This window comes from Atractosteus spatula, chromosome 1 (genome assembly GCF_055471065.1).
Source record: "Atractosteus spatula isolate fAtrSpa1 chromosome 1, fAtrSpa1.hap1, whole genome shotgun sequence".
Lineage (NCBI taxonomy): Eukaryota > Metazoa > Chordata > Actinopteri > Semionotiformes > Lepisosteidae > Atractosteus > Atractosteus spatula.
Window position 1 is genome coordinate 11,713,722 of NC_142706.1, and position 12,209 is coordinate 11,725,930.

General features: G+C 39.2%; 1 protein-coding gene across 6 annotated transcripts in view; it reads right to left on the reverse strand.

Annotated features, from left to right (window-relative positions):
• tbc1d1 (TBC1 (tre-2/USP6, BUB2, cdc16) domain family, member 1) overlaps positions 1 to 12,209 on the reverse strand; it is a 92,501-nt gene that overhangs the window by 51,927 nt on the left and 28,365 nt on the right. For all 6 annotated transcript variants that reach the window (XM_088909116.1, XM_088909139.1, XM_088909092.1 and 3 more), the window contains one exon: positions 3,390 to 3,911. In XM_088909116.1, coding sequence (XP_088765242.1) covers positions 3,390 to 3,911 — 522 coding nt within the window. The remainder of the gene's footprint in view (positions 1 to 3,389; positions 3,912 to 12,209) is intronic.

The following is a 12,209-nucleotide window of genomic DNA, read 5'->3' on the forward strand; positions in this document are numbered from 1 at the left end:
CCAGTCCATCACAGAAATGCCTCCCTTCTAGAAGCTAAGTCCTCTACAGGCAAGTGGTGAGCTAATTTACTCAGTCTCAGTCACTGCTTTCTGACTTTCTGTGCAGGGCTTTCTCACACCCACACAGGTACATCTTTTCCAGAAAATCAAAAAGCTCTTTTTCTACCAATTCACACACAATCGCAAAGCATATAAGGCTAGATGATAGTGAAATACTGTCAATATGGCATACACCTCCTAATCGTGCAGTTATCACCTTGCAGCCTGAACTCCTCAGATCTCAGAAGCTAAGCCTTGTTAGCAAAGGAGCTGTTTACATCGGTCCAAAATGTCCAAACTAACACTGAAGTATGGTGGCATTGACACTGATGTCAGAGGTACTGTCCTTCAGATTTGACATGAATGTCACCGTTTCCAGAAGACTTTGGCATTAAAGATGCCATGACACTGTTCAAATGAGCAGGGGTGTTAACCCTAGTCTCCTGGCCAAATTCCACTCTGGGATTCAACCGTCTGGCCAATCTCACCAGTTATTCAAATGGTGAAGCCATTTCTTCTTGCTCCACCTAATCTCCCGTTTCATTTAGTTTGTACACTATATAAATATACTGCAAATATAAATATGCATATAAAACAAAACTTAAATAAAAAAAGGATTTTATTACATCATAGTTACCTGCTAGTTTATTACCAATGTATTGGGCTGATACTTTAATCAAACTACATTTGCACCCATTTATACAGTTAGGCATTTGACTGGAGCAATTCGGGTGGCACACCTTGTTCAAGGCTATAACACAGCCATGCACACCTTTCCAATAAAAAAGAAGAGTTATTTTTTATAGGAAGGTTCTGCAAAGTGCTGATAGTTAATCAAAAGAACAGAAAAATATATTAAATGCAACAAAATTAGCTTTAACACTAGGACTTGGCTGCCTGATCCTGTAATCAAAACCCCTGTGTAAAAAGTGCTTCCTATTTTCAGTCCTAAAACATACCAGTTCTTAAACACGGAAGCGCATTCACTATCTGTGCTTTCATAATTGTTTTCCCAAGTCACAGGTAATTTAAGAAACCTGAAATATGTTTCGCTTACTTTGGTTGGTTATAACATCCAACACTTCATTAACACACAGACAATGTGGGGAAACAATGAAAAAGAAACAGAATATTAGTATTTATAGCTAAAAGAATAACATTTAAATCAAGAGATGTAATCTTCACACTGTACAATACAGTAGTAAGACTTTTTAGAATATCGTGCATAGTTTTGCTAGCAACTTTACAAAAACAATACTACTCTGGAATCAGTCCGTCCAGAGAAGAGAAACCAGGCTTCAACGAATGTCCTACACTGAGACACTAAAAGAAGTGAATGTTTTAATCCGGAACAAAGAAGACTACAAGTGGACCTAATTCAATTATTCAGAATTGTCAAGAGAAATGAGAAAAGACATCTCAATTGACTTATTCAAAATCAACACTGAAGCACGATGAAACTACAGGGGTTACATTATACACTGAGAACAGGAGCTGTTTCTTTTCAGAAAGGGAGGTGGGAGTAGGAGTAACCACCCAGACATGTTGTTCAAATTAATATTAAGAAACAGCTGGATGAGATCCTCAGATCAATTGGCTACTAAAAACCATATAAGCTAAGCGGGTCAAATGGCCTCCCTCATTTGTAACCATTCCTATGATCCCCTGTTCTTAATGGGACTGAGTAGTTAACACTGAATATTTCAGACTGGCTGCAAGTTAAGAATCACACTAATCACAGAGGCAGGGGCTACAGTCAGCAATACAGGCAAAAGAAGGACAACACAGAGCAATTTCTCAAACTAATCCCCAAGGAGAGATCTACAAGTGAAGAGCTGTGGCAAAAAACTTTCTCAAAGGCCCACGTCATGTACTTTGTATATTTTTGTACTGTCTCTTTCGTTTCAATCCTTTTTTATAGGTTTGAGAAAAGTCCCAGGACAGACCTCCCACATTCAACTTCTAAATGAGCAAACAAACTTAAGCAGAAGAAAAATAAACTGCACCATTCCTACAGTAAAAAATACCAACTGTCACAAAAATCAACAAATTTAGACTAACCATGATTTGAAAAGACTCATCCCATTTCCTTCAGCTCACACTGTTAAGTTACTGAAAGACTCTTATTGTGTCCTGAAATCACAAGACTTACCCATTTATTACATTCCTATTTCAACAATTATGTGCACAGAGGTACAAAAGGCAGACTTTAATCAGTTCAACACAACTGTTAATAATTGAATACAAAATAATCACAGAAGAAGGTAGATATCCTGCAAATCCTGGTTTTGTGACCTATGGAAGACCTAAATGTCCTGTATCCTTGCAGGACATTCCACATGCAATCACTGCCTCCTCAAGTTGAGGTTGAAAAGACTAAAGTTTCTCCCACCAAAACATTGATCATGTTATGAGCAACCTCAAATACAGATGATTCATCATGGGCTTCAATCCAATACATTCAACATTACCAGATGACAGTCTACAAGACCTGCATATTATCTTAAAATTGCTGTTCACTGGGCCATGTGAAAGAATACTGGAAAACACAAATCGTTCTCATGCCATTGCAAAAATGGTTGTTTCAGAATTAATTTTGCCATTACTGTTCAATGGACCTGACCCTACAGAAAGATGAACTAGCAGTGTCCCAGTAAGAACGATGCTATACTTAGTCAGAAGGCCATAACATACAGTACTCCTGTGGAAAGAACAACTGGTTTCTAATAGTCTGAACTGGTTTAAATTTCATTTGAAATCTACTAGTATTTCAAATATTACCAGAAGAATGCTGTCTCTTTAAAAGTGATGCTGCAATGTACTGAACTTGGTTTGAAATGTTCTGAAATGGATGGAACTGGTGACCAGTAAATTTCAAGGGTGCAGCTAGATCTGACATACTGTATAGATGCCGCGACCAGTCCCTTTTAAATGCTGCAGGTTTTGAAAAGGAGGAGATTACCCATCCTGTCCAAAACGACAAATTTAAGCAATTTACAAGGTTCACCAATAGTTTATTCTTGTGCTGCACAGTCGAAGTGTTAACAGGGGGTAAGAACAATGCATAATAATTACCTTTGGATAATTAACAAAACAAACTTCATCAGAATCACCTGATCAGTGAAGTCAGTAGGTTTCTGTTAGGGTTCTTAGACATGATAGTTAACTGAATCGACCTATTTTGCAACAAACATGCTGCCATAATGAAAGTGAGGCACCTCTGTGTGTATACAAGAACTCCCTCTGCTGAAACATTTTCTTCACAGTACGCCTATAAGTCTGGTTCTGGGATGGACTTTCCTCTTTACCTCTACGATTTAGTCATAGCAAGCATAAAGGAAACTAATTACCGTAAACAGCATAGTTCTGTTTTCCTGGATGTTTGTGGGCTGAACACCACAGGGTCCATTCATATTCCTCTTCTGCAGCTCTGGAGAAATGCCATTCTCATCTAGCGCTTGCAGGGATGGAAGACTCGTCTCTCTTCTGAAGAACACAGTCCGCTGGCAGTTCTGATTGGCCGAACTGAAGTCACCTGACTTGCTGCCTTCCTCCTCATTGGCCGAGGACTCGAAGAACAGGGAGCGCTTGACGCGCGCCGAAGAGGAGCCCGCGGAGGAAGTGGCGGGGCTGCCCGGCTCAGATCCGGCCCCCCCCGCCTCCTCCTCGGCGGTGCGGAGGTGATTGAATTTCTCGATGCACTCGTCGATCAGCGCCGGCGGGGCTTTCTTGTGAGCCACCGCCACTCGCCCGCAGAACAGGACCTCGAACTTTTTCGCGAAGGCGTCGTCGGGGTCGTGGAGCCGGGGCTGGGCCTCCTCCTGCCGGGCGTTCTTCCCGGCTTGACGGAGGGTGCTGATGATCTCGGGAACCTGTGGGGGCACCAAACCAACACCAGAAGACAATTAACATACAGCAGTTAATTACTTAAAAACAGTAACTTACAAGGGAAGGCCTCTTGGCCTGCCAGTCCTCTTTGGTTATTTGTAGCTTTTATGCTCTAAGGGTGTCATTGAGCCCTTCCTTTGAAAAATTCCAAAATGATCACCTTCCACAAAGCTGCCAGGGAGTCTATTCCAAACCCTTTCAAATCGTTGTGTAAAGAAGTGCCACCTCCTTAAACCGGCACTGAACATCCTTTCCTTGTTCTGCCGTTTCCTCATCGAGATTGCAGTAGCCTACTTGTTGAGACGATATCTGTTGCTTTCTTTCAGAAATTCCAAATTTCAGGAAGAAGCAACCTTTTCAGGTTCTAAATGCTACTTCAGTGTCAGATCTAAAGTGCACCTCCAGGAAGACAGACAGACCAGTGTCTGTGGCTGGGGCTTTTGTAGGGTGTTGTAAAACCAGCTTGTTTTAAGCGTGACACTTTGTGATGGCCTTTTAGATGTGGTATCATCATGCTGAACAGATTTTCAGATTCTCAAAAACAGCAAATTCTCACTTTTTACTTTATTGGTAGCTTTTTTTTCCCCTAAGCTTTTGATTTTCTATTACACAGAATGGTGTTAAATTATTTGAAATACTTTTTGATTGACCTTACACTCAGTCGTTCTCTTAAAATCATCCTGAGAGACAGAGCTCACCAGACTTATACTCTGAGACAGATTGAAATGGGTTGTCAGTAAGGTCTGTAATGTAGCAAAAAGCTGGAGTTTCTCTCGTTCACCAACACGTACTTCTTCTCAACACGCTGGTACACAGATCACAAAACGCTCAAGGCAGGATTACAGAGCACTTACATAAACCTTAGGACTTTAAAATGGAAAATAAAACATGCCCTTTCTCCATCATAAACAAACTGTTTACTAAAATATTTGTCCTGTCTTTATTGTTTATTGCATTGGAAATGTTTTGCAATATTTTATTTTATTGTTTTCTAACCACAGGGATAATGGTTTGCACAGCTATAACATCCTTCAACTTGAATTATGTTTGTTATGTAATTGTAGATGAAAGTTCAAATGTTAATGTGTAGTCTCAATAAACTGAACTTAATACTCCCATACCTTCTATCATTGTGCTGCTCTTAGAAATGCATATTTCTTGTTAGCCAAGCTTTAACTTGCATGCACATACTGAGTATTAAAATTGCTTCAAACATCCAGGCAGGCCTTTAAAACCATTTGGCATAAATACTCAGATATAGAAAATCTGAAGTACCTCCCATGTGACAATGTGCATTCAGACATAACATGACATTCACTGCTGCTGTCCAAAGGCTTTACAAACCTAGGCTTACCCATTCTACACAACATTAAGAAAAAAAACACTATTAATATAAATATAATGTTACAGCCTGGTATTTTGTGAGCAAATGTTCTGAAAAGCACCTATAATACAGTAAATAACATCTAGATGTGTCTAATAAGTATTTCAATATCTATCAAAACAACTTACTTTGTACTGTACATACAGGTGGATGCTGCACATTGGTGGTGGTGGAGGGGAGTCCCCATTACCTGTAAAGTGCTTTGAGTGGAGTGTCCAGCAAAGCACTATATAAGTGTAAGGAATTATTATTATTAATTATTACATATACTACATAAATGCAGACATCACTAGGCAAGCACGATTTAAATAAAAGAGTAGGATAATATTTTTATCTGCGAAAGATTTTTAAAAATGCATGCTGTACTGGGTTTTACTCGCCAAGATTGGAGTTCTCAAGAATGAAAGAGAGCTTTGATTTTAAATGGTCCTAATCTCTAAAGGGGATGCTGAATTGAGTCAAGACTTCATCAGTCTTGTCAGTTCAGCAGGGAACAGCTTGATTTAAATATTAACTAAAAACCCAGGCTGTGAAAAATTAAATAATAACGTAACATAAGAGTAATACTCCCTTGTGCATCTTTGACTTTTAGATGTTCTGTGGAGACAAGAGCCATAGAAAAACCTAACAAAACACACTCTGTTCTGCAAGCGACAGCTAGTTCTGTTTATGGCCCCAGCAAATTTAAGTCTTCCTTCAAAAATATTTAGACAAGGAAACATTGGACAGGGCCCAGACAGGTCTGCACAAGCTGAGCTGCTGTCACATTGTTCCTGAATGTTACCAATGTAGTTTTGAAAGCTTAGAAAAAAGATGTGTTTTCTTATCAACAACAGGATACAGGCATTTAAAGAGTGCTCTGCAGTAACCTCAGAATATTAATCTATAAATGCACAGGCTACTGTGTTGCATAAAGTCTCTCTTGAACAGTGGTCAGTACTGTCTTGTATATCTTGATATCCCTCTGCAAGCAAACTTCTGTAGCTGCTCCTGTGTCTCCAGTTAATTGTCACCCTCTACTGGAGGAGTAAAAGTGTATGTCTCAACCTCAGCAAAGACTTTGATGTTCACTGACTGCGGAGGTGAACACTTGCAGTATATCTGAAAAAAAATGATGATGGGAGAAAAATATCACACTTCCTAAAGTTCACTTGGCCCCCAAAATACAGCCATGAGGTTAAAAAATGTCTAAGTATTGTGAGAGTCCTAACCCTAACCCTCTCTGGGGTTTAAACTGAGCAATTCTGCAATCTGTCTCTGAAGCCCTCCATTCATCAGACATGAAAATGTTCCTTAAAGCAAAAACAATGAGCCTAAACAATCAAACCCAATCATAAAAAACACTTGTAAATGTATCTCCTTCATTAATGCATGTTCTCCAGGCAAATTTTCATTTACTTGAAGAAAGCTGTTAAAATGGTATTTAAATGAGCATGCATTTCAGCCCAGTCTAGGGTTAGGATTATAAGAACCATCTCATTATGACTCTACCTACATCTGCTTCCACTTGAAATGACAAAAGTGCTAGAGTTTACCCCATGGAATGTGCTTTCTTAATACCTTTAATTTGACTCAGTTATGGAATACAATTCTTGAAATGTCCAATACAATATAATCAGCCAAATATATCCAAAAAACTGAAGATGGGAGAAAAGTATCTCTTCCAAAAGAATCCTATTGAAATTTTTTTTTTCTTATTTTCATATATTTCAGATTTTCCTATAAGAAAAAAGACAATCTGATTTCAGTTCACCCCTCTGGTGTACACGCAGTCAACTCTCACACATAGCAAGCAGACGTTTATTTTCTCTCGAATGGAAAGACAAGAATTCTATAATGAAGTTAATTGTTTAGTTTTCTATAGAAAATTCATTAGGCCCTGGAAGGAAGTTAGAAAGGCATCTCAGGCTAAAAGCAAATAACTTAAATACAGTATAACAGACAAACCAGAAGCTCTTTAAAACGTACACAAGTTCTAAAGGTTCTTTTTAAAGAAACAATGAAAAACCTTGCTTTGCTCCTCTACAAAGAAGGAATTTCAAAACCAGTTTGGCCTACACTACCACCAATTTGGGTGCAGGGTGCAGGTCTTATCTTTAAAACTGTACTTCTCTCAAGCAAAACAGACTTGCTAAATCCTACTGAAATTGCTCAGCTCCCCTCTCAAATGTGAAAAACCACTCACTTGCTGCGAAACGGCAACCTGTATGTGTTAACAGCCCTGACTGCACAGAAATCATTTAAATCTCATTTACAGAGAGACAAAATGCTAGGTCAGTTCATGTGTTTCTATGACAACAGTTAACAAAGCAGTCCGAAAATCAGAGAGCTGGTCAGTATCACATTCTTTCAAGAACATTTAAGGCAGCACCCCAGCACAGAGAGCGTTTTTGCCTGAGGCAAGGAAAGCTTTGGCTTTTAATTCCCAGAACAGTCACAATCTCTGTAAGCAGCAACAAGTAGTTGTGTTCATTTATCAGTGGTTGGCAAAATATAACCGTACCCATGCCATTCTGTAGTTTTCTGGCATTATACATATGCAGTTAAACCAACTTTACTAACAATATATACCTAATGGTGCTTTGCATCTTAAAAAAGAAAAAGAAATTCAGAGAAAAAAGAAAAAAGTTGAACAAAACAATTTCTAAAAGGGGTGATATAAACTAAATTATGAAACAGCTCAACAATAATAATGTACATTTTAAAATATTACTTAAACAGACTTTGGAGACACAGGGCTGAAAACAGCAAGGTGAATTAATAGACGACCCCCACTAGGAGAGCGCAGTTAAATCAAATTCTACCACACGCCGTGAGAAAAACCCACAGGCACAAACCCCAAATCATTCTGAGCTCTGACGATCAAACCATATACAGTAGAAGCATTAAAGTCACTTTCAGACCAAGTAGAGTTTATTCGTTTTAATGTAAAGTGAGGCTGCATGCAACAGCGCACTGTGCGAAAACAATGAAAATGTGATGGCAGACCCTGAGGTTTTCGAGTACATTTGCACTCCATTATATATGGTTGCAACATTCCACCCCTGCATTTTGCACAATATGTTTGAAACATTCTGGTTTCATCTCATGAAGACTAGAAATGATTGTATTCCAAAACTCCCAGATCCTGTGCTCAGTGCTGAATGCTACACATGTAGGTGTCACACTGCTGCAGTTCTAAGTAACTAAAAAGAAACATTTTGATTGCTGACATAATAATTGAATAAGTTATTAATGATAATACTAATAAATTAGTACGTAACTTAATAACATAATATTTTTTTCTGTGGAAATGTGCCTACAGTAAAATAAATTAAAAAGTAACTGAAGGCAAGGTATGGGGAAGAGAAATCAAAACTATTATTTTCACTTCAATTTATTTTGGACTATAAAACAACTGAGCGAATAACACTGTTAAGCAAACAGCCCACAGAACCCACGTGGTATCTTGGAAAACCACTCCTCACGGCCACCTAACTATTGGACTAAAATGCTTATGAAATGCCTAAATACTTCTGCATTAACATTCCACTAGTGCTGCTTTCTAATAGCATTGCCAAATAAGTGATGCTGGGAACTTCTTTAACTATTTAAAGTCTAGCACCGCCCTGTAATACATGAAAAGCCCAAAGCTTGTTATTATTCAGTGTCACAGGTTTGGGCTTTGCTGTGCACAGACTCTACAGCCTAGTATAGCTGTTGACCTGAATAGAAATGGCACTGGTCCTCACAACCCGATTCAGTTTCCTCTACCAGAACAGCTTACAATATATTTACATCATTTATTCTTAGATTGTATTGAACACTGAACATGAAATAAGATGACTAATTTTTCTAATTAGGGCAATAAGCGGTGTGCAGTGTACAGCACTGCCTTACCCATTCAGAATCTAAATCAATTATATTTATCTGGGAATTAGGCAGAAATCAATGCCACTACAATTCTCTGTTCAACACATGTCATCTTCTTTGTGTTCTCATTTTACGCTTTGAAAAGCAAAAAATTTGTGCATGTTTAATATAAAACATTTTATTGCATATTTTCAAAGAAAAAATGTGTGTTCTCTAAATTATTTCAAATGGTTTTGGGTTTTATATATAGATTTCTGGTCATTGCTGCTCAAATCCTGTGCATCATGTGCTTGTTCTCAGGGATGCATCCCATCGGACCTCCATTTACTCCACGTTAAACCTTCATCTGGCATCAAAGTAACTGTTAAAGACTGGACAGCTTTTTAGATAAATTGTGTCAAACACAGCTAATTTAGTTAAGCGACATAAGATTGATGAGGTATCCAGAAGATCACCTCAAACAGAATAACTGCCCTGTACTGCCAGACTAAGACAGGTTCAGAGATTTTCTCATATCATTCCCGCTGAGATCAATGGTTCCGAATTCTGGCTCTTGAGAAGCAAAATCCATCAGGCTTTTAAGGATTCTTTAAAACCATCTCCAGCTTAATACCTTACGACTGGGGGTTTAACTGAACTGCTTTAACCATTCTGCCTCAGTAGGCAATTCATTAAGAGCTACAAAACCTAGCAGACTGCTGCCCAGACAAAACTGGGGACTCCTGCATTCAGGCTGTTATTTACCCTTATGGATATAGAGTTAAATGCGTAGAAATTTTTCATAGAAAAAAAAGTTCGAAAACTGTGGACAATTTTGGTTGCCACATTATAGGAAAAGATAAACTGTAGGTGTTCTAAAACCAGTCGAGAGAAAGGCAGAGTAACCAGACAACGTCTGAGGCTTAAGGGAATGTCCTACACTGAAAGTCTGAAGGAACTGAACCCTATCAGTCTTGAAAAGAGAAAATGACGAGGGGAACTGATACAAGTAATCACAATCCCCAAAGGCATTGACAGTATCTACCCAGCAGATTTCTTCAGAATGAATAACGAAAGACACACCAGTGGACACGGGTGGAAACTACACCAAAGTGCATTAAAAAAACAAGAACAGCAGGCACTTCTTTAACCAAAGGGTTGTGGGAATGTGGTACAAGCTACTTTAGCCATGCCGTTGAATCGGCTGCATGACATCCTTGGATCAACTAACTACCAAAAGGGCCTACAGGGCCAAATGACCTCCTCTCCTTTTCTAACCTGTCATACGGTTGTTATGACAACCGAGACCAGCACAGCTCCTGATGACACTCCTTCACGTGGAACAGGAGGAAGTGAAGTGAGGGACTGCAGTTCACCAACAGGTTTCAGAGCCTGCCTCCTTACCCACTAGAGGTCTCAGAAACCTGCTTTGAGACAGTGCTTTTACAAGCCGTTCTTGTAGAAATAATTAACCATATTCTAGTAACATTTCTGGTTCGAATTACAAGAAAAACTGCAAAGACAGCACATCCACAGGAAAAGGCAGGGGGCGGAATCTGCTCTGTTAACCCTGCGCAACACTCAAGCGTGCCGCATCTGTACACGAAAACAGGAAACAGCCTGAGGTACAGGCAACAGGTCTTACAACGGAGCTGTTATCACAATGCAAAGGAATGGATATAGCAAAACAGTCTGAAAGTGAAGACACATTTAAGATTTAAAAAGTTGTTTTTTGCAATAAGATTTAAATACCATGCTATAGGATTACTACATTAACACATCTAAAAAGATGTGTCTTACTGTAGTTATACCAATTTTTAATATACTGGGCCAGAAATGAAGGATTTAGACTCACTACATTTTGTAGCCAGGATGTTATCAGACATTTTGGAAAACCTGATAAAAGTCCACAATAAAAATACATTTTAGAGGGAATAAAAACAATGCCATCTTTTATCCCAAGGTGGTATAAATGTCCTACACAACAGCGTTTCGTTGTCTTTAACTTCTTCTGGCCTACAGTGCACCTGCAGCAACAAATGGCCACTGCATCCTTTGCACTAATATAAAAGCCTGTTCCCCTGTGTCGCCATCTCTCTCTCACACACACACGAGCTGTGTGAACAGCTGAGGGCAGCAGCTGTTTGCTCGGCTGATGCAGCAGACAGAGCCAGGATTAACCACTCCACCAGTGAGCTGAAGTGTTCTTTCAGGGCCAGGGAGAGAGATAAAAGCCCTGCTGATGTGACCTCCTCTTTCATGTGACTTTGAAGAAAAAGGTCTGCTGTTAACCGGGCCTGACCCACAGCATTTTAATTTATTTCGCATAATTAAGTCAAGACGACTCAACCTGACTGTCAGTCCACCTCGTTTTTTTACCCCATGTGCTACCTCAACAGAACTCCCTCTGTGCCACCAGTCTTGGCACTTCACACAAAATGTTTGGAAAATTCCCATTTAATGCTCGTTTCAATTCCCTGAAGAGGATAAAGCAACCTCAAGGTCAGCCTCAGAGCATTGCCAAAGCTGTGCAAAACTCCATGTCATTTTTCATGTTCCTTCAGAAACATTTTTAAAATGATATTTTGTTTATCTTTAGGCACAGAGAAATAAATTAAAACCAAAAAAGTTGGCCACGGTGCTGATATTTTGTACTGAACTGAAAGAAATGTTTCACAGCAGTTTCAAGTCGTATGGAGACAACAGATGGATATTTCCAGGCTGATTCAGTGGAATCTCTTAAGACCAGGCTTCACGTGGTGAAGACTTCACAAAAATGATAATAATAGCAACTGCGTGGGGTTGGGGGACTTCTGGCTTCCTCCTGTGAAAAAACTCCAATACTACAGCTGTAACATGTCACTGGACAGCGGAATTCCTAAAAAGCATCTTTTTAGATGTTTTGTTCACAGACTAATTTAAACACAGTAGCTAATATTGAATCCTGCTGCCTGTTCTTTAGATAGTACTGGAAGACCTTTTGACCCCCAGCTGTCCTCTATCCCCTTTGATGATCCACTCAAAAAGGATATTTTGAATATTACATTACCCATCTTACAGGAATCAC